The sequence below is a fragment of the Cherax quadricarinatus genome, chromosome 1 (genome assembly GCF_038502225.1).
Source record: "Cherax quadricarinatus isolate ZL_2023a chromosome 1, ASM3850222v1, whole genome shotgun sequence".
In the NCBI taxonomy this organism is placed as follows: domain Eukaryota; kingdom Metazoa; phylum Arthropoda; class Malacostraca; order Decapoda; family Parastacidae; genus Cherax; species Cherax quadricarinatus.
The window spans coordinates 74,803,382-74,830,491 of NC_091292.1; the positions used below are offsets into that span (position 1 = coordinate 74,803,382).

At 43.3% G+C, this 27,110-nt stretch overlaps 1 protein-coding gene across 1 annotated transcript; it reads left to right on the forward strand.

Moving 5' to 3' along the window:
* Window positions 1–1,408: 1,408 nt before the first annotated feature.
* On the forward strand, window positions 1,409–26,363 carry sni (SDR family oxidoreductase sniffer). Its single transcript, XM_070082800.1, has 5 exons — window positions 1,409–1,586; window positions 4,264–4,315; window positions 6,565–6,755; window positions 13,106–13,255; window positions 26,046–26,363. Exons 1-5 carry the CDS (start codon window positions 1,455–1,457, stop codon window positions 26,268–26,270), a joined length of 750 nt encoding a protein of 249 aa, XP_069938901.1. The 5' UTR covers window positions 1,409–1,454; the 3' UTR covers window positions 26,271–26,363.
* The last annotated feature ends 747 nt before the right edge of the window (window positions 26,364–27,110 follow it).

Here is a 27,110-nt window from a genome sequence, read left to right on the forward strand (position 1 = left end):
AGTTGATGTTGCCCCGGGGGTGGGGAATCCTCTTAAGGGAGAGAGAGGTCCACAAGAGCCCCAAACCGATTTGTGACAGGGATATTAGCCCTCACAGCTGCAGGGTACAGGTGCCCTGGCCGTGTTGGTGTTGGGGAGACTCCCTTAGTGGGGGGCACTGGAGGCGAAGGAGGCAGAGGCTGACGAACTGTGACTGGCTTTACGGACCGCAAGCAGGAGTTACATTCATCGAGCGAAAGAGACTGGGCCCTGGCTGAGTTTGCCAAATCAAGAGCCTAGCGATATGCCAGGCAAGACCGGGACGTAACCTTGTGGTTTCCTTTACAGAAGTAGCACGAAGCTGGGTGGGTATAGGTAATGCCATCTTTAACGACTGGGTGAAACCCACTGCAGTTCGCACATCTTACCTTACCGTGGCAGGACAACCCTCCATGCCCAAAAAGGAAACATTTCCGACACCGGAGCAAAGGAAAAGTATAAGGAAGTACAGGAAACTTTAGATTGCTTCACATGGCGAAGGTCTGGGTTCGATTCACAGCGAGGGTAGAAACACTGGGCGTGTTTCTTTACATCGGTTGTCTATGTTCACCCATCAGTAAAATGGTACCTGGGAGTTAGTCGATTGGTTTGGGTCGCATCCTGGAACAAAACTGACCTAATCTGCCAGAGATGTTTTGCGTAACAAGTAGTATTTCATAATAGTAGTATGTCATTGATGTCAGATAGGCCTGTGGACCTCAGCGTGTGAGCACAGTCAGCTCACACGCTGAGGTCCACGGGTCGATCCCCAGTACAGGTGGAAACATTAGGACGTGTTTCCTTAAGACACCTGCTGCATGTTCACCTGTCAGTAAAATAGGTACCTGGGTGTTAGTCGACTTATGTGGGTCGCATCCTGGGAAAAAAATATAAGTAAATAATAGATCTTTATTTACTACAAGTACATGTACGAGGTATACAGGCCTAGCTGACATCAGTGACATACTACTATATCGAAAGCCGCTTGTTATGCAGAGCATTTCGGGCAAATTATGTCAGTTTTGTTCCAGGATGCGACTCATACCAGTAGATTAACACCTAGATACCCATTTTACTGATGGGTGAACATAGACAACCGGTGTAAGGAAACACGTCCAATGTTTCCACCCCCTTCGCCGGGAATCGAACCCGGACGCTCGCCTTGTGAAGGACAGCTTACGCTACCTGACCCGAAATGCTCTGCATAGCAAGGGGCTTTGTGTACTGTACCATTTCATTGATGTCAGCTAGGCCTGTATTCCTTGTACATGTAATTGTAGAAATTAAGATTATTTACTTATTTAAAAGGGGACTCCCGTTCCATTTTCTGTCATCGTTCAGTTCCGGGCAATATTTCTTTGTACACTGGGAAACAGGTCTCGATACGGAGCAAGCTGTCACTTGCCCTTATAAACCCAACAAAACTAAGAAGAATAATGCTTGCTCGCAGTATCTTAATCACTGGCAGCAGCCGAGGCTTGGGTCTGGAGCTTGTTAAACAACTGTCAGCTGCGAATTCTTCCCCAGGACACATCATCGCTACCTGTAGGAACCCAGACTCTGCACTGGTAAGGAACTGTCGGGCACTAAAAATGCTACACAGGACCAGACCATAAGCAATGACGCAAGCAAGTTCTTGTAAAATCATCATGCGTGTCCGACTCTAGAAATTGACCATTATTAATAATATTCCCGGTGAAATAACTCCGTCAACATAATACAGTAAATAAGCAGACATCTACAATGTATTGCACGTGTTATTCTATCAACGCATCAGCTGCAATAACTAGTAATATAATGACGATGACTTGACTTTTTGATGGTGGGTCCTATTGTTGCTGGTCACAGCCACCACCCCCACCAGCCACCACCCCCACCAGCCACCACCCCCACCAGTCACCACCCTCACCAGTCACCACCCCCACCAGTCACCACCCCTACCAGCCACCACCCCTACCAGCCACCACCACTACCAGTCAACACCCCCACCAGCCATCCACCACCACCAGCCACCACCCTCACCAGTCACCACCCCTACCAGCCACAACCCCTACCAGTAACCACCCCCACCAGCCACCACCCCCACCAGCCACCACCCCCACCAGCAACCACCCCAACCAGTCACCACCCCTACCAGCCAACACCCCTACCAGTGACCACCCCCACCAGCCACCACCCCCACCAGCCACCACCCCAACCAGTCACCACCCCTACCAGCCAACACCCCTACCAGTCACCACCCCCACCAGTCACCACCCCCACCAGCCACGACCCCCACCAGTCACCACCCCCACCAGTCACCACCCCCACCAGCCACCACCCCCACCAGCCACCACCCCTACCAGCCACCACCCCCACCAGCCACCACCCCCACCAGCCACCACCCCCGCCAGCCACCACCCCCACCAGCCACCACCCCTACCAGCCAACACCCCTACCAGCCACCACCCCCGCCAGCCACCACCCCCGCCAGCCACCACCCCCGCCATCCACCACCCCCGCCAGCCACCACCCCCCCCAGCCACCACCCCTACCAGCCACCACCCCTACCAGCCACCACCCCTACCAGCCACCACCCCCGCCAGCCACCACCCCCGCCAGCCACCACCCCCGCCAGCCACCACCCCCGCCAGCCACCACCCCTAACAGCCACCACCACCAGCCACCACCCCTACCAGCCACCACCCCTGCCATGCCAGCCCCACCCCCGCCAGCCACCACCCCCGCCAGCCACCACCCCCGCCAGCCACCACCCCCCCGCCAGCCACCACCACCCCGCCAGCCACCACCCCCCGCCAGCCACCCCAGCCACCACCCCCGCCAGCCACCACCCCCGCCAGCCACCACCCCCCCAGCCACCAGCCACCACCACCCCCCCCCACCAGCCACCACCCCCACCAGCCACCACCCCTACCAGCCACCACCCCCACCAGCCACCACCCCTACCAGCCACCACCCCTACCAGCCACCACCCCCACCAGCCACCACCCCCACCAGCAACCACCCCCACCACCCACCACCCCCACCAGCCACCACCCCACCAGCCACCACCCCCCCCCACCCCCACCCCCCACCCCCGCCAGCCACCACCCCCGCCCCCCACCCCCGCCCCCCACCAGCCACCACCCCCACCAGCCACCACCCCTACCCCCCACCAACCACCACCCCTACCAGCCACCACCCCTACCAGCCACCACCCCTACCAGCCACCACCCCCACCAGCCACCACTAACACCCCCACCAGCAACCACCCCTACTAGCCACCACCCCCACCAGCCACCACCCCTACCAGCCACCACCCCTACCAGCCACCACCCCTACTAGCCACCACCCCTACTAGCCACCACCCCCACCAGCTACCACCCCCACCAGCCACCACCCCCACCAGCCACCACCCCTACCAGCCACCACCACCACCCCTACTAGCCACCACCCCTACTAGCCACCACCCCTACAAGCCACCACCCCAACTAGCCACCACCCCCCCCAGCCACCACCCCTACCACCACCCCCCTACCAGCCACCACCCCTACCAGCCACCACCACTACCAGCCACCACCACTACCAGCCACCACCACTACCAGCCACCATTACTACCAGTCACCACCACTACCAGTCACCACCACTACCAGTCACCACCACTACCAGCCACCACCACTACCAGCCACCACCACTACCAGCTGCCACCACTACCAGCCACTACCAACCACCACCACTACCAACCACCACCACTACCAGCCAGTACCACTACCAACCACCACCACTACCAGCCACTGCCACTACCACCCACCACCACTACCAACCATCACCACTACCAACCATCACCACTACCAACCATCACCACTACCAGCCATCACCACTACCAGCCATCACCACTACCAATCACTACCACCACCACTACTAGCCACCACCACTGCCAGCCACTTCCAACCATCACGACTACCAACCATCACCACTACTAACCATCACCACTACCAACCATCACCACTACCAACCACCACCACCACCAGCCTAGTGTGAGTATAAAGAAAGTGACCTAGGTGAGAGAGTGACTGAGTGAGAAAGAGTGACAGAGATAGTGTGTGTGTGTTTGTTTCAAAATAATCACCTTGCATAGATTGCAAAGCAGTATAATTAAGTGTTTAGATAATATCATGCTGCACTGTATTATTAAATTATCATTTTGGTGAAGTGCTAAACTCATCATGCAACTGTATCACTAAAATTTTATTTTTGTTGTTGCAGGAACTGAAAAAGCTAGCTGAAACCCACCAGAATGTACACATTACAAGACTTGGTAAGATGAGCTACTTTATTTTCATATAGTAGATGTATAATTACCTATTTGTAGCAAAGGATTTGATTATTATAATCACAGGAAGGAACTGAACCTGTAATGGTCATACATACAATGGCTAGGGAATGGGAGAATTAGATTTCATCTAAGGAAAAGTGATGGTAGATCCACTTGCCTGGATTAAGGCCTCTTCACCAGGTTCACCAGCACTCCATCCCTCTTTGAAGGGTATAATATCGGAGCTAATACCTTGGTACAGTGGTACCTTGACTTATGAGTGCCCCAACTTACGAGTTTTCCGAGTTATGAGCCATCGCTCGGTCAATTTTTTGCTTTGAGTTGCGAGCCAAAATCCGAGTTACGAGCGAGCTCCAGATACATTGCCATTAGTTCTCAGTGTATCTGAAGTCAAATCCAACTCTGTACCCAGAGGAATGTCAGGTACGTACTTCGTCCCATCCTACATGCTCTTCCAAGACCTAACTGGAAAGATAATACTCCCACACTAATCCCAGAGTGTAGTGAGGCACCTCGTCCCTTGTTTGGTTCTCTTATAAATCCGGGGAAGAGGTAACCTCCATTTCAACACTCAGAGTGTTTCCAGAAACATTAAGGTAGGTAGAGTACTGATAATGGCAGTGGAATAGTCATGGTGGTGGGAAGAGTAGTCATGGTGGTGGGTGGAGTAGTCATGGTGGTGGGTGGAGTAGTGATTGTGGTGGGTGGAGTACTGATAGTGGTGGGTGGAGTAGTGATAATGGTGGGTGGAGTAGTGAGGGTGGTGGGTGTAGTAGAGATGGTGGTGGGTAGAGTAGTGAAGGTGGTGGATGGAGTAGAGATGGTGGTGGGTGGAGTAGCGATAATGGTGGGTGGAGTAGATATGGTGGTGGGTGGAGTAGATATGGTGGTGGGTGGAGTAGATATGGTGGTGGGTAGAGTAGTGAAGGTGGTGGGTGGAGTAGTGAGGGTGGCAGATGGAGTAGTGATAATGGTGGGTGGAGTAGTGATAATGGTGGGTGTAGTAGGGATGGTGGTGGGTGGAGTATACAATATTTCTTATTTATAAATACATTTTTCTTATTTAAAAACCCATAACAAAAGAATTAGGGTGTTTTTTTTTGGGCTGGAATGGATTAATGGCACTTCAATTAATTTCAATGAGGAAAATTTATTTGATATACGAGCAAATTGATTTACTAGCTTGGTCACGGAATGAATTAAACTCATAAGTCAAGGTACCACTGTATCCTGTTTTTGTATTTAATCTACTATGTATAAAATTTGTTTAAAAATTACAGTGGATGTAGCACTTGCATTTTTTGGCTCATCTTAAGACTTTCTAGTTTGTCAATTTATTTTTTCTTAGATGCAGTCACTGTACCACTGCTGCATATTCTAGTTTTTGTCTATTATTATTTATACTATTCATGGGGAAGCATTAAGTTTGTAGGGTTGTACAGTGCCTGGGAAATGGGAGGTGTCAGCCTTTTACTGATATGGAAGGTAGCTTCAATTCACTGTATTAAGAGCCCTTCACCAGCATGTATAATTTATATATAAATGATTTTTCTTTGGTGTGGATCTGTTCATTTCTTTTCTCATATCTGCACCTTTCAAATGAGGTTCTTTGATGCTGGTGAAGGGCTCTCGATCCAGATAACTGAACTTGTTCTCCACTTCCTTGGATTGTACCTGATTGCACCCTATTCTCCAGATGCTGTATGACCCCTACAGGTTTAGTGCTTCCCCTAATTTTTTTTTTTAACACTTTGGCCGTCTCCCACTGAGGCAGGGTGACCCTGATAAAGAAACACTTTCACCATCATTCAACACTTTCAACATCATTCACACATAATCACCCTCTTTGCAGATTTTTTATTATAATCATGGGGGAGCACTAAACCTGTAGGGATTATACAATGCCTGTGGGGGGGGAGGTATTCAGGCTCAATTCAGGGAACTGGAACACAGATCCAATTCCTTAGATCAAAATCCCCTCATGAGCATCATGGAACCTCCCTTAATGGGTGTCTTTGCAGAGATGCTCAGATACGATAGATATCACTTCAAACAGCCAATATCTCAAACCCCTCCTTTAAAGTGCAGGCATTGAACTTTCCACCTCCAGGACTCTAAGTCCCATATCTACAGATTCCTGTTGCATAGTACTTATATTATTTAGTAAATTTTAAACTCTATGGCTTTGTCTGGAAATATTTGTTTTGTCACTCATTTTATGTGTGTTACAGATGTAGGAGATGAAGAAAGCTACATTCCTTTGGTTGCTCATGTTGAAGAGATAGTTGGATCCAGTGGTCTGAACATCCTTATTAACAATGCAGGAATTTCTCCAAAATCCACCAGGATAAATATGGTCAAGTGGAAGCACATGACTGATACATTCCATGTTAATGCCATTGCACCACTTATGTTAGCCAAGGTAATTACAATTAAACGTTTTAAACAATAGTACAAGTGGGTTATTAGTGACCATGTACACATGTTACGGTTCGAATCTTAATCTTTAGCGAGGTTAGTGCACTCCGTAACAACACACTTCATAGAATGAGAGGATATGGTTCCAAACTTAGAAATGTAAGGCACAAATAATAGTTACTCAGCCTTTTCTAGTTTCTTTTTATTTAAAAGTTTAAATACTTTAGATATTCATAAATATCTATTAAATATCACTTTGTCAGAAACTTTCCTTCACACAAGAAAACTCTTAAATAGAATGTACATCATAGACCCCCTCTGGAGACTGTCAATGTGGTCACTACACTTGATAATGATCAGAGGAATATTACTGCTTCCTCAATAGTAACATTACTTGTGTGCAAGTATATATATTGAGAATTAACACTTTCACTGAGTAACTCCCTGGCATAAGGAATATATCACAAAGTTCTAAGCTTGACACTGGTCGTCACATCGTAACCTGAAGGTAACAGTATGTAATTGTCCGCCGACTTCACTTCACAATAAACCACAAGCTGGTTCATTAGTTTCTATAACACAATTCTCTATCCAAGTGAGAGTAAGGCGGAGTACTAGGAGGGTAGCTCAGTCAATGCACACTGAGTCGGCAGAGAGAGTGAACTGGCCATAGACAGTAAATCCCTTCATGACATCAACTCGTCAAAAGGGGGAGAGGGTAGAGCGGTGCGAACCACCCACCAATGGACATACCTTGTTATAAACCTTAGCCAGGTGTACCTACCTAACACATCATACCCGGGTATATTCCTAAATCAGATAATATTATAAACTAGTGGAATCTTTAATTTAGCTAATATTAAAGAAACCCCGAGTATAATATTAAGTGGATAACACATAAATTAATCCCATTATGACCTTGGTCATAACAACACACTAAACTATGTATTTTTTATCTGGAAATTAACAGTGTCAAATCTAAAACAGCCATTGAAACTACATATTACTAAATTAACCTCTGTGACCCAACATGTTATTGTTTTTGAGGCACTGGCACACATTTGAAGAGATTTGTGAAAACTGAACTGTAATAGATATGTGATATAGCAAACCACCAGCAACAACAGCCTGGTTGACTAGGCAAGCACCATTCAAGCCTAGCCCAAGGCCAGCCTGTGAGAGTAGACAAGCTCTCGAAATTAGTGCTTAATGTATTTTGCTCAATGAAATACATATAAAATATGGGAAAAACATATTTAGGTTCACAGCACTCCCAAAAAAGCTGTAACAAATTTCTTTAGTATGTGTTCATTTCTCCAGGAACAGTGAAGGTTTTTTAAAAGTTAATTTCAAATGTTTTTCCTCGTTTAATTTTTTTAACAAATGCATAGGCATTTTGTGGATTATTTTATGAATGTGTAAAGAAATTTTTATTTATTTTGTTAAGATTGATTAAGAACTGTAGATTAATTAATTACATGTATGTAGTTCTGTTGAGTTGTGGTAGCTACCACTGCTGCCCATGTACTGGATGTGGTCACCAAGCAAGGTGAAGGACTCCTGCTCACTTATGCCACACCCTCTTCCTGACAATTATCCTCACCACTAACTCCCATACTACATACCCAGAGACCTGATAACCTCACCATAATGGTGAGGGAATGGTGTGCCTTTGCAAAGTCTTGAGTTAGTTGCAATGTTGGCATGAATAGGAAAATAAGAGAGGGAGGCAGTCCAGCTGCTGCCCATCCCTACACATCTCTCGACCCAATTCCTCCTATAATACACTCATCCACTGCAGTGTAAAGTAGTGAGCATATGTTAAAGAGTATTTTATTAGATATGTTGTGAGAGGGTTGAGGTAAATAAGAGAGAATGAGAGAGGGAGTCAATCTGGCTGCTGCCTACCCTTACACATCTGTGATATTATACCAGGCACAGTACAGTAATTGCATGGAAATTTATGATTTTTTTCCTGCCTTTTAGCTCTTGTGTCTTTAGTTTTAAATTTCTACTATGAACTTCCATTCTCTCTTCGAACACTTCCAGTTATGCTACATGCTACTGCAGTGTACACCAACAATTATAATTTCCTATATGGAATGGGATTTGCAGAGGCTTCTTGAGATAGTAAGTCAAGAACACTTTTAGAGAGCCAATATTTTAACAGTAGTTCTACTATATATTTACTTCTCCTCACCATCATTGAAACTATGGCAGCTTCCTCATTCATAGTATTATTATTTTCAAAGTGCATTACATGCAGGCTATCCAAAACTTACTTCCCACATCCCATCCTGCTTTGCATTTGCTGATGATTATGTTCCATCTTCAACAGAGACAGATATAGCTTTTGTTGGGTCCCTGGAAATTCCAACATATTGGTCAATAAAACCTGACTCCTTGTCTTCAATAGATTCCAGTGAGGGACTTTTAATGCAAGGAATTGGACCAATCATTTCCTTCCTTGGAATGAGCATGATTGCCTCCCATTTCCTCTGGCACTCTATGACCTTAACGGATTTAGCACTTCCCCTTGTATAATATGATTTTTTTTTTAACATGCTGGCTGTCTCTCACTGAAGCAAGGTGACCCAAATAAGAGACACTTACCATCATTTACATCTAAATTGCATGCCTCTTGAAAGAGGCGTGCAGATACAACAGTTTAGATGTCCCTCTAAACAGCAAATATCTCAAACCCCTCCTTTAGAGTGCAGGCACTGTACTTCCCTGAATCCCTTCACAAAATATTACCTTGTTCATACTCTCAACAGCTCATCAGGTTCCAAAAAAAATTTGTCTCCACTCACTCCAATCTAGCATGCTCACATATACCTGCTGTGTGTCCAAGCCCCTTGTGCACAAAACCTCTCCTTTACCCCCTCCATTCTTTCCTAGGATGACCTCTACCCTGCCTTCCCTCCACTACATATTTATACACCCTCCAAGTCATCCTATTTTTGCTCCATACTGTCTGAATGACCAAATCACCTCAACAACCACTCGTAAGCCCTCCTCATAATCTCCATAAAGTCTCTGCATAATAGTTATGCCATACATTGCCCTCAGACACATCATCTCCAATGCCCTCAGTCTCCTACTCACTGCAACATTTACAGCCTATGCTTCACACCCATATAAGAGTGTTGGTACCACTATACTCTCATGCCTCCATGGATTACATTTTTTGTCTCCTCAGCTACCTCATTGCACCACCCACCTTTTTCCCTTCATCAGTTCTATGGTTTACCTCATCTTTCATGTACCCATCAACTGACACGTCCACTCCCAAATATCCGAACACATTAACTTCCTCCATACTCGCTTCCCTCCAATCTGATACCCAGTTTTTTCCCTAACTCATTTGATTCCCTCATCACCTTACTTTTATCTGTATTTATTTTCAACTTCCTTTACATACACTCCCAAACTTGTCCACTAAGCTTTGCAAATTCTCTTCAGAATATCCCAAAAGCACAGTACTATCAGCAAAACTTAACTCTGCCAACTCCCATTTTGTATTGGATTCTGCATATTTTAATCTCACCCCTCTCCCCAACACCCTAGCATTTACTTCTTTTACAATCCCATCTATAAATATGTTAAACCATGGTGACATCACGCATCCCTGTCTAAGGCCTACTTTTACTGGAAAGTAACCTCCCTCTCTCCTACATACCTTAACCTGAGCCTCACTATGTTCATGAACAGAAACTCTTTACAGCATTTAATAACCTACCACCTATTCCATACACTTGCAACATCTGCCACATTGCTTCTTTCAACAAACTGGCCATATCCCACCAAGGCAGGGTGGCCCAAAAAGAAGTAATGTATACAGGAGAAGGGGCTACTAGCCCTGCATTTTAGTCACCTCGTGCGACACGCATGGCTTATAGAGGAAGAATTCTGTTCCACTTCCCCACTGAGATAAATGGAAATAAACAAGAACTAGTAAGAAAGTAGAAGAAAACCCAGAGGGGTGTGTGTATATATGTTTGTACATGCATGTGTAGTGTGATCTAAGTGTAAGTAGAAGACAGAAAAAAGACACCAGCAATCCTACCATAACGTAAAGCAATTACAGGTTTCCATTTTACACTCACTTGGCAGGATGATAGTACATCCCTGGGTGGTTGCTGTCTACCATCCTACTGCCTAGGACCTTATCGTGTATCTTTTCTAAATCCATAAAATCAATGAAAACTTGCCTACCTTTATCTAAATAGTGTTCATTTATGTGTTTCAATGTAAACACTTGGTCTACACATCCCCTACCCATTATAAAGCCTCCTTGTTCATCTGCGGTCCTGCTCTCTGCCTTACCCTTAATTCTTTCAGTAATAACCCTGAAAATAAATGGTATAAAATACCGACACAATGGAAACATAAACACATATGCAGTTTAATGTGATCCTTTATTGACAACGTTTCACCCACACAGTGGGCTTTTTCAAGTCACACACAGATCTACCTGGGGTGGAAGGTACGGGAGTATTTATAGTCATGTTCAGAATGTTGAGGTCAGGTGGAGAAAGCCGCATCTGATGATCTACCGGGTGGGGTTATAGAGTCTTGGGTAGCTTGGCAGGGGTATTGGACAAGTTGTGAGTAGACCTTCTGCAGTGTTCTGTGTTCTTATGTGGGATAGCGATGAAGAAGTTTCTTGGCGAGTGGTTCAGCTATGTTATAGAAGCCGTTGTTCTGGTTGAAATTGTTGGTTATAGAGATAAGCGATGATTCCAGGATTCTTCGGTATTGAGTGTTGTCTTGAGTTTTTGTAGTTAATTAAATGGTTGTGTGAATTGCGATGTGTACAACATCGCTGAACCACTCGCCAACAAACTTCTTCATCACTATCCCACATAAGAACATAGAACACTGCAGAAGGTCTACTCACAACTTGTCCAATACCCCTGCCAAGCTACCCAAGACTCTATAACCCCACCCGGTAGATCATCAGATGCGGCATTCTCCACCTGACCTCAACATTCTGAACATGACTATAAATACTCCCGTACCTTCCACCCCAGGTAGATCTGTGTGTGACTTGAAAAAGCCCACTGTGTGGGTGAAACGTTGTCAATAAAGGATCACATTAACAGCATATGCGTTTATGTTTCCAGTAATAACCCTACCATACACCTTACCTGGTATACTCAATAGGCTTATCTCCCTATAATTTTTACTTTTTTTTTTTTTTTGTCCCCCTTCCCTTTATATAAAGGAACTATGTATACTTTCTGCCATTTCTAGGTATCTTTCCTTCTTTCATACATTTATCGAACAAAAATACTAACCACTCCAAAACTATATCCCCACCTGCTTTTAACATTTGTCATGATCCCATCAATCCCAGCTGCTTTACCCCCTTGTCATTCTACGCAGTGCCTCATGCACCTCCCCAACACTCACATCTGGCTCTTCTTCACTCCTGAAAGATGTTATACCTCCCTGGCCAATGCATGAAATCATGGCCTCCCTCTCTTCATCAACAAATAACAGTTCCTCAAAATATACTCACCATCTTCCTGATACCCCCAACTCTGCATCTATTAACTCCACTATTTTAACTGTCAGAGCCATTTGTTCCCTAGGCTTTTTCATCCCATTTATCTCCAAAACTTTCATCATCATTCAACATTTTCACCATCACTCACGCATAATCACTCTTTGCAGAGGTAATCAGATACAACAGTTTAGATGTCCCTCCAAACTGCCAATATCCCAAACTCCTCTTTTAAAGTGCAGGCATTGTACCTCCCACTTCCAGGACTCGAGTCCGGCTAACTGGTTTCCCTGAATTCCTTCATGAAATATTACCCTGCTCACACTCCAGCAGCTTGTCAGGTCCCAAAAACCATAGGTCTATTCACTCCTAACATGCTCATGCACGCTTGCTGGAAGTCCAAGCCCCTCGCCCACAAAACCTCGTTTACTCCCTCCCTCCAACCTTTTCAAGGATGACCCCTACCCTGCCTTCCTTCCCCTACAGATTTATGCCCCCTCCAAGTCATTCTACTTTGCTCCATTCTCTCTAAATGACCAAACCACCTCGACAACCCCTCTTTGGCCTTTTTCTTATTCTCAGCAAAATTTGTTGACAACACTTCACCCACTCTGTCATTTGCTCTTCTTTTACTCTCTATATACTCCACCCTTCTTATATCACTTATATGTACTTTCTAAAAACCTTATGTACAGACTTTTTCTCCCTTATCACTCCCTTTACCTCATCATCACAAGAACAATAATTATGCATAAACAATGGGTAGTGTTTGATGTGTCTAACATAACCAGACTACAATATGGAAATTGACATAAAAATATTGCCATTTTTGTTTATTGCAGGCTTTACTCCCACAAATAAAAAGAGCAGCTTCACAGATGGATGGGGGCTGTCTGGCGGCCAAACGTGCTGCCATTATTAATATATCTTCGATATTGGGCTCCATAGAAGAAAATAAAGAAGGTGGCCTGTACCCTTACCGAGCTAGTAAAGTGAGTTTTACTTTATTAATCCTTTGACTGTTTTGGTCATATATATATGTCTTAAAAGTGAATACAGGAAAGAGTAAGGTTATGAGGATAACAAAAAGATTAGGTGATGAAAGATTGGATATCAGATTGGAGGGAGAGAGTATGGAGGAGGTGAATTATTCAGATATTTGGGAGTGGACGTGTCAGTGGATGGGTCTATGAAAGATGAGGTGAATCATAGAATTGATGAGGGGAAAAGGGTGAGCGGTGCACTTAGGAGTCTGTGGAGACAAAGAACTTTGTCCTTGGAGGCAAAGAGGGGAATGTATGAGAGTATAGTTTTACCAACGCTCTTATATGGGTGTGAAGCATGGGTGATGAATGTTGCAGCGAGGAAAAGGTTGGAGGCAGTGGAGATGTCATGTCTGAGGGCAATGTGTGGTGTGAATACTATAATGCAGAGAATTCGTAGTTTGGAAGTTAGGAGGAGGTGCGGGATTACCAAAACTGTTGTCCAGAGGGCTGAGGAAGGGTTGTTGAGGTGGTTCAGACATGTAGAGAGAATGCAGCGAAACAGAATGACTTCAAGAGTGTATCAGTCTGTAGTGGAAGGAAGGCGGGGTAGGGGTCAGCCTAGGAAAGGTTGGAGGGAGGGGGTAAAGGAGGTTTTGTGTGCGAGGGGCTTGGACTTCCAGCAGGCATGCGTGAGCATGTTTGATAGGAGTGAATGGAGACAAATGGTTTTTAATACTTGACATGCTGTTGGAGTGTGAGCAAATTAACATTTATGAAGGGATTCAGGGAAACCGGCAGGCCGGACTTGAGTCCTAGAGATGGGAAGTACAGTGCCTGCACTCTGAAGGAGGGGTGTTAATGTTGCAGTTTAAAAACTGTAGTGTAAGGCATCCTTCTGGCAAGACAGTGATGGAGTGAATGATGGTGAAAGTTTTTCTTTTTTGGGCCACCCTGCCTTGGTGGGAATCGGCCAGTGTGTTAAAAAAAAAAAAATATGTCTTACGAGGTACCGTGTTTGACGTATATAATCTCATAAATTTTAGCGGCTTCAAATCCAGCAGGAGAAAGCTGGTAGGCCCACATGTGAGAGAATGGGTCTGTGTGGTCAGTGTGCACCATATAAAAAAAATCCTGGAGCACAAGTGCACAATGAGAAAAAAAAACTCGACCATTTTTTAATTAAAATGCCGACTTTGTGGTCTATTTTCGTATAGTGTTTATGGTTGTACACGTAGTATAGCTAGTAGGTTGGTAGACAGCAACCACCCAGGGAGGTACTACCATCCTGCCAAGTGAATGTAAAACAAAAGCCTATAATTGTTTTACATGATGGTAGGATTGCTGGTGTTTTTTTGTCTGTCACATAAATATGCAAGATTACAGGTATGTCTTGCTACTTCTATTTACACTTAGGTCACACTACACATACATGTACACGTTTATTTATACACACTCATCTGAGTTTTCTTTGATTTTATCTTAATAGTTCTTGGTCTTATTACTTTTCCTTTTACAGTAGACCCCCGGTTCCTGATACTAATCCATTCCTGAGAGCTCATCGTAAACCAAAAATATCGCAAAGTGAATCAATTTTCCCCATATGATATAATGGAAATCAAATTAATCCGTGCAAGACACCCCAAAGTATGAAAAAAAAAACTTTTTCCACATGAAATATTAAGTTTAATGCAATAGAATAGTAATTACAATAACAACAATAACAATAAATAACGAAAGAATAATTGACACTTACCTTTAATGAAGATCTGGTGATGATTGATGGGATGGGAGGAGGGGAGAGTGTGGATGGTGTTAGCATTTAGAAGGGAAATCCCCCTCCATTAGGACTTGAGGTAGCAAGTCCTTTTTTGGGGTTACTTCCCTTCTTTTTTTTAACCCCTTCAGGGTCCAAGGCCAAAATCTGAAGTGGTGCTCCAGTGTCCAAGAAATTTTGAAAAAAAAAAAAAATTATTTTTTTCTTACAGAATTAAAGAGCATATTTTTGTGAAGGTAATAAGACAAAAAAAAAAATTCTGATCAGTACTTACCGAGATACAGTGCCAAGAAGTTTGTCAAAAATGATGTGGTGGCGGCAACATCGACGAATTCCACATACGCGCATTACATTATTTAGCGGTTTTTATAGTTTTTTCTTTTCTTTTCCAATTTTTTTCTATTCCTACTAACATTTGGGGCCTGAGAGACCAATACTGTATATAATGTATACAGTGGACCCCCGGTTAACGATATTTTTTCACTCCAGAAGTATGTTCAGGTGCCAGTACTGACCGAATTTGTTCCCATAAGAAGTATTGTGAAGTAGATTAGTCCATTTCAGACCCCCAAACATACACGTACAAATGCACTTACATAAATACACTTACATAATTGGTCTCATTCGGAGGTAATCGTTATGCGGGGGTCCACTGTATATATAAACTCACTGTATTGAACACAATAACCGCACTAAATTTTTTTTTTTTTTTTTTTTTTATTATCACACCGGCCGATTCCCACCAAGGCAGGGTGGCCCGAAAAAGAAAAACTTTCACCATCATTCACTCCATCACTGTCTTGCCAGAAGGGTGCTTTACACTACAGTTTTTAAACTGCAACATTAACACCCCTCCTTCAGAGTGCAGGCACTGTACTTCCCATCTCCAGGACTCAAGTCCGGCCTGCCGGTTTCCCTGAATCCCTTCATAAATGTTACTTTGCTCACACTCCAACAGCACGTCAAGTATTAAAAACCATTTGTCTCCATTCACTCCTATCAAACACGCTCACGCATGCCTGCTGGAAGTCCAAGCCCCTCGCACACAAAACCTCCTTTACCCCCTCCCTCCAACCCTTCCTAGGCCGACCCCTACCCCGCCTTCCTTCCACTACAGACTGATACACTCTTGAAGTCATTCTGTTTCGCTCCATTCTCTCTACATGTCCGAACCACCTCAACAACCCTTCCTCAGCCCTCTGGACAACAGTTTTGGTAATCCCGCACCTCCTCCTAACTTCCAAACTACGAATTCTCTGCATTATATTCACACCACACATTGCCCTCAGACATGACATCTCCACTGCCTCCAGCCTTCTCCTCGCTGCAACATTCATCACCCACGCTTCACACCCATATAAGAGCGTTGGTAAAACTATACTCTCATACATTCCCCTCTTTGCCTCCAAGGACAAAGTTCTTTGTCTCCACAGACTCCTAAGTGCACCACTCACTCTTTTTCCCTCATCAATTCTATGATTCACCTCATCTTTCATAGACCCATCCGCTGACACGTCCACTCCCAAATATCTGAATACGTTCACCTCCTCCATACTCTCTCCCTCCAATCTGATATTCAATCTTTCATCACCTAATCTTTTTGTTATCCTCATAACCTTACTCTTTCCTGTATTCACCTTTAATTTTCTTCTTTTGCACACCCTACCAAATTCATCCACCACTGTTGTTTATTACAATAAACATGCACAAATCTTGTATAATACTAATGTTCTATCATATATTTACATATTTACAATCACTGGACATGGTTTTAGAACTGCTGGAGCTTGTGGAACTCCTTGAAACAAGGCACCATGCACAGAGGCACCTTACATTCCTCACACATAAACCGAGTGTCTTTGCGTCTTTGTTGCCATCATTTTGTTTGTGCACAGACGATGCATCTCTTCTGAGCAAATTTCTTCTGAGTTGAAGGAAGCTGTATTATGAAATGATCACCTTCCCTCCTCAAACGCTTGGGTATATTCTGAGTAATTCGAGGACCTTGTTGTATAGCAGGTGTTCTTACCTGGTACTTCATTATGAGTTGTCTGACAACAGACAAACAAAATTCACCATACGGTGGTCTGTTGCCAGTCTTTATTTGGTACATATTATATGCATTGAGCATTGAAATGTCTATGAGATGGAAGAAAAGTTTCATGTACCACTTGTAACTCTTACGAACACAGTCAACAAAACCAATCTGCGTGTCACATTTGTCAACCAAGCGCATGTTTTGTGTATAATCAATCACTGTCACTGGTTTTCGAATACGTTCATTAGTCACTCGATCAACTTTGCCACTGTCTTGCATTTCATTACGGTGAATGGTTGTCAACAATGTGACATCTCGTTTGTCATGCCACTGTAATGCCATGATGTCATTGCCAGTAAACACCTGCACGTCATCACCACAAGCACCTGCGTTGAGCCTGGGCATATGTTTACGATTAGAACGCACTGTGCCACACACATCTGTCTTGTTCACTCGCATGAAATCACTGAGTAATGGGCTTGTGTACCAGTTATCAGTATATAATGTATGCCCCTTACCAAGATAAGGTGCCATCATGTTTCTCACTACGTCACCTGAGATACCCAATAACATCTTGGTATCTTTCAATGTTTTACTTCCCGTATATACAACAATATTCAACACCAGGCCACTGTCACAATCACAGAGTACAAACAGTTTTATACCAAAGCGTTTCCTCTTGCTCGGTATATACTGCTTGAATGACAGTCTACCTTTGAACAAAATCAAAGACTCGTCAATTACAAGATTCTTGAATGGATAAAAGTATATGCTGAACTTTTGTATGAGATACATGAAAACATTTCTAATCTTGTATAACCTGTCACTTCTGTCAGGCCTGGTTTTGTCAGAGAAGTGCAATATACTTAAGAGTAAGATAAACCTGTTCACTGGTATGATTTCACTGAAGACCGGGGTAGAAATTAGCCGATCTGTGGACCAGTATGCTTTTATATTATGCTTATAGACATGAGGCATAAGCATTATTGTTGCAAAAAGCAAATACATTTCTGCAACAGTCATCTCTTTCCACCTGTGTAGTCTTGACTGTGGTGATATGATTGTATTTGCCATGGTGTACTCAAAATACTTATTACTTTCCCTGACAATAGTTTCCATCAATGGCTGGTCAAAGAATAATTCAAAGAATTCTAGTTCATTGGCCGTGGTTCCAAGGGGACAAGTAGGTAGAATTCCACTTTGAGAGTCATCAAAGTGGTGAGCCTTGGGAACAAATTTGGGATTTTGCTGCCAATCCCACATACGGTTTGCTGGTGGATACTGGACATCATAGGCTGGTTGTGCGGGTGGTTGTGGTTGTGGTGGGCTGGAGGCTGACGCTCCGCTTTGCCCTTGAACTGACGAGTCAGCAGCGTGGGTCCCACCCTGGGCTGGTGAGTCACGCATGGCGGTGCCACTACCATCACCACTAACACCATCCACTGATGCCTGTGGTCTATCCAATCCAAGTGTAGCCACATCATCCTCACTATCACTACCTAAAACTCGTGTAGGGCCACGGGATGTACTCCGGGATGTACTCCGTCCCCTGGGCACAGCATAGGGTACACTACCCGAGCGCATGCAGCAGCGAACATACCGACGCTTCACTGGTGAATATGATTCCTCACTATCACTACTCAAATGATCGTCGAGCGCAATAAAATCACAATCCACGTCACTATCATCATTACTGAAGTCAGAGGCCTGGCCACGCGAAAATATTAGTTTTCTCTTACGTTGAGGAACAACCGACCGTGAGTCACGAGTGCCCACACCAGAGGTAGAAGGTTGAGGATCGTCAGGGTTTTCTGCACTATTATCGATATCCTGGTCATTCTTTTCAGTCACTAACTGATCAAAGCTGTAGAATTCGTCTTCATTTCCACTTCCATCAGTGTCAGAACTATCAGATAGGAAGAGGAGAGTCCCAATTTTCCGGGGAGTGAGAGCTGACTTGCGACGAGGCATGGTGAACAAGGGTAACTGAGCCGGCGTTCCCACAATGCTATGCGGGCGCCTAGATTTTTTGTTTATGGCGCACACCCACCACGCAGACCCGTTCTCTCACATGTAGGCCTATGAGCGCTTTCGCGCTAAATTTGATGGCGCTAGAATTTTGGTGTAGACCTACAGTTTGGACACTCAACGTGAAACCGTAGATCTACGGGACGGACCCTGAAAGGGTTAATGCCGCTAGGACCAGCTTGAGAGTCACTGGACTTCTGTCGCACAACATAACTGGCAGCCTCACCATGCCTAATCACACTATGTATGCCACTACGATTCTTAAATCTTTCAAACCAACCTTTGCTGGCCTTAAATTCACTCACATCACCACTAGTTGCAGGCAATTTTTTTACCAAATCGTCATGCAACTGCCTAGCCTTTTCACAAATGATTGCTTGAGAGATGCTATCTCCTGCTATCTGTTTTTCATTTATCCACACCACCCCCGAAACTCTCTCCAGGTAAACTCCAGGTAAACTCCAATAACAGTCTCTCAACATTTTCTAACACTTGCGGTCGTTGTTTCGTAATCACAGTTGCACCTTTTGCAAGAACAGCTTCCTTGATTGCTGTTTTCTTGCTCACTACAGTAGAGATGGTTGATTGGGGTTTACTATACAACCTGACCAGCTCCGACACACGCACTCCACTATCGTACTTTGCAGTTATCTCTTTCTTCATTTCAACAGTCATTAGCACCCTTGGTCTCGAAGGGTTGGCACTGGGAGCTTTCTTGGGGCCCATGGTGACTTATTTTGCAAAAACAGGCACCAAAAACAGTGATAATATGGATAATATGGAATGTACTGAATGTATCCTTAGATGTGCGCACACTGGCTGGCTTGTAAACACTGGCACACACGGGGCAGTTCAGGCCACACATGGATACGTCTCGTACGAACCACATTGCATACCGGGTTTTGTATCGGGAAGCGAGGCAAATTTTCTTCGATATAATGCATCGGTTACCGGATTTATCAGATACCGATAGCATAGCGAACCGGGGGTCCACTGAATATCCATGGGAAAGTGGAATAAGAATCTTTCCTCCGTAAGCCATGCGTGTTGTAAAAGTCAACTAAAATGCCGGGAACAATGGGCTAGTAACCCCTTTTCCTGTAAAGATTACCAAAAAGAATAAGATGAAGAAAATTGTCAAAGTGGGAAGTCTGAATGTGCGTGGATGTTGTGCAAATGATAAGAAAGAGATGATTGTGGATGTTATGAATGAGAAGAAGCTGGATGTCCTGGCTTTAAGTGAAACAAAGCTGAAGGGGGTGGGAGAGTTTCAGTGGAGAGGAATAAATGGGATTAAGTCAGGGGTTTCAAATAGAGTTAGAGCTAAAGAAGGAGTAGCAATAATGTTGAAGGATAAGATATGGCAGGAAAAGAGGGACTATAAATGTATTAATTCAAGGATTATGTGGAGTAAAATAAAGGTTGGATGTGAAAAGTGGGTGTATATGCACCTGGAGAAGAGAGAAGTGTAGAGGAGAGAGAGAGATTTTGGGAAATGTTGAGTGAATGCATGGGGAGTTTTGAACCAAGTGTGAGAGTACTTGTGGTTGGGGATTTCAGTGCTAAAGTGGGTAAAAATGTTGTGGAGGGAGTAGTAGGTAAATTTGGGGTGCCAGGGGTAAATGTAAATGGGGAGCCTTTAATTGAGCTATGTGTAGAAAGAGATTTGGTAATAAGTAATACATATTTTATGAAAAAGAGGATAAATAAATATACAAGGTATGATGTAGCACGTAATGAAAGTACAGTGGACCCCCGCATAATGATGGCATCACATAGCGATTTTTCCGCATACCGATTACTTTTATCGCAAAATTTTTGCCGCGCATACCGATTAAAAACCCGCTTACCGATTTTCGTCCGAGACGCGTCCAATGTGCCCTCACATGTGCCGGCCGTCCCATTGTTTACCAGCCAGCCTCCGCGGTAACATCCAAGCATACACTCGGAATATTTCGTATTATTACAGTGTTTTCGGTGCTGTTTCTGGAAAATAAGTGACCATGGGCCCCAAGAAAGCTTCTAGTGCCAACCCTGTGGTAAAAAGGGTGAGAATTAGTATGGAAATTAAGAAAGATTTTGAAGGGTTTGGGGCTAACCCTGAGAAGCCTATGCCAGTTGTGGAATCCATTGTGCCTACTTCAAAGATTAAGGAAATGTGTGCACAGTGGGTTGAACTGCAAACCTTTATAGATGAAAATCACCCTGACACAGCTGTTGCAAGCCGTGCTGGTGACTATTTCAATGACAATGTTATGGCCCATTTTAGGAAAGTCTTGAAGGAACGGGAGGTACAGAGCTCTATGGACAGATTTGTTGTGCGACAGAGGTCCAGTGACTCTCAAGCTGGTCCTAGTGGCATTAAAAGAAGAAGGGAAGTAACCCCAGAAAAGGACTTGCTACCTCAAGTCCTAATGGAAGGGGATTCCCCTTCTAAACAGTAAGAAGATAATACTCTCCCCTCCTCCCATCCCATCAATCATCACCAGATCTTCAATAAAAGTAAGTGTCATGTAATTGTGCATGCCTTTTTCAGTTTGTGTGTATTAAAATTAACATTTCATGTGGTAAAAAAAAATTTTTTTCATACTTTTGGGCGTCTTGCACGGATTAATTTTATTTCCATTATTTCTTATGGGGAAAATTCATTCGCATAACGATTATTTCGCATAACGATGAGCCCTCTTGCACGGATTAAAATCGTTAACCGGGGGTCCACTGTAGTTTGTTAGATTATGTATTGGTGGATAAAAGGTTAATGGGTAGGCTCCAGGATGTACATGTTTATAGAGGGGCAACTGATATATCGGATCATTATTTAGTTGTAGCTACAGTTAGAGTAAGAAGTAGATGGGACAAGAGGAAGGTGGCAACAACAAGTAGGAGGGAAGTGAAAGTGTATAAACTAAGGGAGGAAGTTCAGGCGCGATATAAGCGACTATTGGCAGAAAGATGGGCTAGTGCAAAGATGAGTAGTGGGGGGGTTGAAGAGGGTTGGATGAGTTTTAAAAATGCAGTATTAGAATGTGGGGCAGAAGTTTGTGGTTATAGAAGGGTGGGGGCAGGAGGAAAGAGGAGTGATTGGTGGAATGATGAAGTAAAGGGTGTGATAAAAGAGAAAGTTAGCTTACGAGAGGTTTTTACAAAGCAGAAGTGTTATAAGAAGAGCAGAGTATATGGAGAGTAAAAGAAAGGTTGAGAGAGTGCAAAAGGAGAGCAGATGATAGAGTGGGAGAGGCACTGTCAAGAAATTTTAATGAAAATAAGAAAAAATTTTGGAGTGAGTTAAACAAGTTAAGAAAGCCTAGGGAACATATGGATTTGTCAGTTAAAAACAGAGTAGGGGAGTTAGTAGATGGGGAGAGGGAGGTACTAGGTAGGTGGCGAGAATATTTTGAGGAACTTTTATATGTTGAGGAAGAAAGGGAGGCGGTAATTTCCTGCACTGGCCAGGGAGGTATACCATCTTTTAGGAGTGAAGAAGAGCAGAATGTAAGTGTGGGGGACGTACGTGAGGCATTACATAGAATGAAAGGGGGTAAAGCAGCTGAAACTGATGGGATCATGACAGAAATGTTAAAAGCAAGGGGGGGATATAGTGTTGGAGTGGTTGATACTTTTGTTTAATAAATGTATGAAAGAGGGGAAGGTACCTAGGGATTGACAGAGAGCATGTATAGTCCCTTTATATAAAGGGAAGGGGGACAAAAGAGATTGTAAAAATTATAGAGGAATAAGTTTATTGAGTATACCAGGAAAAGCGTATGGTAGGGTTATTATTGAAAGAATTAGAGGTAAGACAGAATGTAGGATTGCAGATGAGCAAGGAGGTTTCAGAGTGGGTAGAGGATGTGTAGATCAAGCGTTTACATTGAAGCATATGTGTGAACAGTATTTAGATAAAGGTAGGGAAGTTTTTATTGCGTTTATGGATTTAGAAAAGGCATATGATAGAGTGGATAGGGGAGCAATGTGGCAGATGTTGCAAGTATATGGAATAGGTGGTAAGTTACTAAATGCTGTAAAGAGTTTTTATGAGGATAGTGAGGCTCAGGTTACGGTGTGTAGAAGAGAGGGAGACTACTTCCCGGTAAAAGTAGGTCTTAGACAGGGATGTGTAATGTCACCATGGTTGTTTAATATATTTATAGATGGGGTTGTAAAAGAAGTAAATGCTAGGGTGTTTGGGAGAGGGGTGGGATTAAATTATGGGGAATCAAATACAAAATGGGAATTGACACAGTTACTTTTTGCTGATGATACTGTGCTTATGGGAGATTCTAAAGAAAAATTACAAAGGTTAGTGGATGAGTTTGGGAGTGTGTGTAAAGGTAGAAAGTTGAAAGTGAACATAGGAAAGAGTAAGGTGATGAGGGTATCAAATGATTTAGATAAAGAAAAATTGGATATCAAATTGGGGAGGAGGAGTATGGAAGAAGTGAATGTTTTCAGATACAGTGGACCCTTAACCAGCGATGGCATCGATTAACGATAAATCTGACTAGCGATACATTTAAACGCAAAAATTTTGCCTCAACTAGCGCTTAAAAACCCGACCAGCGCTATTCATTCCGTACCATACGCGTCCACTTTGGCCTGAGCGTGCCTCACTTGTCCCTTGGGTGTCAGTGTTTACAAGCCAGCCAGCCACCGCGGTCACTTCCAAACATACAACTGGAACATTTCATATTATCACAGCCTTTGTAGTGATTGCACCTGCAAAATAAGTCACCATGGGCCCCAAGAAAGCTTCTAGTGCCAACCCTACAGCAAAAAGGGTGAGAATTACTATGGAGATGAAGAAAGAGATCATTGCTAAGTATGAAAGTGGAGTGCGTGTCTCTGAGCTGGTCAGGTTGTATAATAAACCCCAATCAACCATCGCTACTATTGTGGGTAAGAAAACGGCAATCAAGGAAGCTGTTCTTGCCAAAGGTGCAGCTGCTGCTGCACTACAGTCAGCTGTTGTTGTTGCTGCACCACCATCAGCTGTATTACTCGAAGATGTGGAGAGAGTGTTGTTGGTGTGGCTTAACGTGAAACAATTACCGAGAAACGATTAACCCCGGAGGGTTAGCCACCCAGGATACCAGGATAACCCAAGAAAGTCAGTGCATCATCGAGGACTGTCTAACTTATTTCCATTGGGGGTTCTTAATCTTGTCCCCCAGGATGCGACCCACAACAGTTGACTAACACCCAGGTGAACAGGAAAAAATGCCTGGAACTAGTGCTCATATTGGTGAGGTTAGTGGGGAGGATGTGGAAGAGTTGGTGGAGGAGGACAATGAAGAACAAACCACTGATGAGCTGCTAGATCATCTTCAACAGTAAGAGGCCACACCTTTGGAAACTGCTTCGGAGGAGGGGAGAGAGAAATTGAAGAAGTTGCCTACTTCAAAGATTAAGGAAATGTGTGCAAAGTGGCTTAAAGTGCAAACCTTTTTTGATGAAAATCACCCTCACACAGCTATTGCAAGCCGTGCTGGTGACTATTACACTGACAATGTTGTGAAACACTTTAGGATAAAGGAACGAGAGGTACAGGCCTCTATGGACAGATATGTTGTGCGACAGAAGTACAGTGACTCTGAAGCTGGTCCTAGTGGCATTAAAAGAACAAGGGAAGTAACCCCAGAAAAAGACTTGCTGCCTCAAGTGCTAATGGAAGGGGATTCCCCTTCTAAACACTAACAAGATCAACGGTCTCCCCTCCTCCCATCCCATTCAGGGAAACCGGTTATTTTTATATAGCCGGACTTGAGTCCTGGAAATGGAAAGTACAATGCCTGCACTCTAAAGGAGAGGTTTTGGGATATTAGCAGTTTGGAGGAATATGTTGTGTATCTTTATACGTATGTGCTTCTAAACTGTTGTGTTCTGAGAACCTGTGCAAAAACAGTGATTATGTGTGATTGAGGTGAAAGTGTTGAATGATGATGAAAGTATTTTCTTTTTGGGGATTTTCTTTCTTTTTGGGTCACCCTGCCTCGGTGGGAGACGGCCGACTTGTTGAAACAAAAAAAAAACACGTATTCTCATTTTCTTGGTCTCATTTGATAGAATGGAGGACATATTATAGAAATAGATGTGATTTTAATTGGTTTTACTATAAAAAGAATTTGGAAATGGAACTCAAAGTAGGGGAAATTTTTGATTTTTGCCTATGTTCAAAAGTAAACAAATGATGTCATTATCCAATAAATGTCCAACTAGCCATTCTAATATGCAGTCATGAATGGGTTGACATTATTTGTCCAATTATTACAGTATTGCAGTAGTTTGCATAACAGTAAATCTTCTATTTTTTGAATAAAAATTCAAAATAAGAGAGCAAGAGTAATATCAGAGGGGCCTGGAGACATGACTGATGAACAAAGAAAATGTTATTTTAGAGCTAGGAATGTTTGCATTGTTCATTCTGAACCTTATTTTGAAATTGCCATATTTTTTAATTTCCGTGAAGTTGGCAAAATTACAAATTTCTGACCACATTATTGGGTAGTTGAAATCAGTAAATGGGCAGTTTCTTGTACCCAATCAATAGAAAAAACAGAGTTCTAAAGAAACAGCTATGAGTTTGGTCGACTGGAACAATGGAATTAGCCGAAAATAGGGCTCAAAGTGGGCAAAATCGCCGATTTGTAAGTATCGCCGAGGTCGCTAACTTCGCAAGAGCATAATTCCGTCAGTTTTCCATCAAATTTCGTTTTTTTTTTTTGGTGTCATTACAATTGGAGAAAGATTCTCTATTTCATAAGATTTTTTTTTTTTTTTTTTTTTTAAATTTTGCGACACCAGGAGACACCTCAGGATTGAGGGTTGCGACAGCCAAGGGGTTAATTACAATTTGTTTTTAAGCAAAATTAACAACTTGATAAAACACTAAAAATACCTTAACCATTTTAATGTTTGCTGTGTTCATTTGCTGTTCTCAATTTTGTTTTTTTTTCCAGGCTGCCTTAAATGCCATTACCAAATCCCAGTGTATTGATCTCAGGAATTTCAATATATTAGTAACTTGCCTTCACCCTGGGTGGGTTCAGACAGATATGGGAGGCAAGTCTGCTCCTCTCACACCAGTAGAAAGTGTATCAGGAATCATAAATACTCTACACAACTTGAATGAAGAACATCATGGAGGATTTTACCAGTATGATGGGCAAAAATTACCTTGGTAATTCTCTTTTTTTTAATATACCACCACCTTGGTAATTCACAGTGGTGTTTTACTTTTGTGTAAATACTATTTACAATAAATATACCAGTCTAAATATACACATTTTCATATCCAGAATAGTTTCTGCAAACTAAGGAATTTTTCATAATTAACTATCAGTTAGATGAAAATGACATTTTTTCATTTAATGACTTTTTTCATCTCCGCTATCAGTTCAAAGATCAACATGCCAATTCCCATCTCCAATTTCTAGGTTAGTTTTAAAGTGTACCAACCATCACATTGAATGTTTATGCAGATTCATATCACAGCGAATTCTCTCGTCCATATGCTGTGTCCTTTACTACTGTTAATTGGAATGAGCATTTAGAATAGTTAAGTAATATTTACTGTCTAGATCAATGTTCTGTGTACGAGTCTTGAGGCTATTGAATACAGTATTCTTTGTTTTGAATCTATACAGATTTCTGTATTCAGTGGTCCATTATTAGTATTATGTTAAGAGGGAAACATTGAACCTGTAGAGGTCATAGAGTTGAATGGAAGTCAGTCAGGTTCAATTCAAGAATAGGGAGGGCAAGTCCACGAGAGACTAGAAAAGCAACACAAGTCATGGTTTTTAAAATTCATGAACAACAAAATAATCACACTAGGCACTAAATCCAAGAGAGTCAAGGTTCATGAAAAAATGTGGACTAAGAATACATTCAAAAACAATAGCGACGCCTTACACCTATCGCTTTCAAATTTTTAATACTTTTATACAGTATCGGGCACCAAATTCTTTAAAACAATTGGCATATTCATGTGATGTGACCAAAGATGTTGAAACCATTACCAT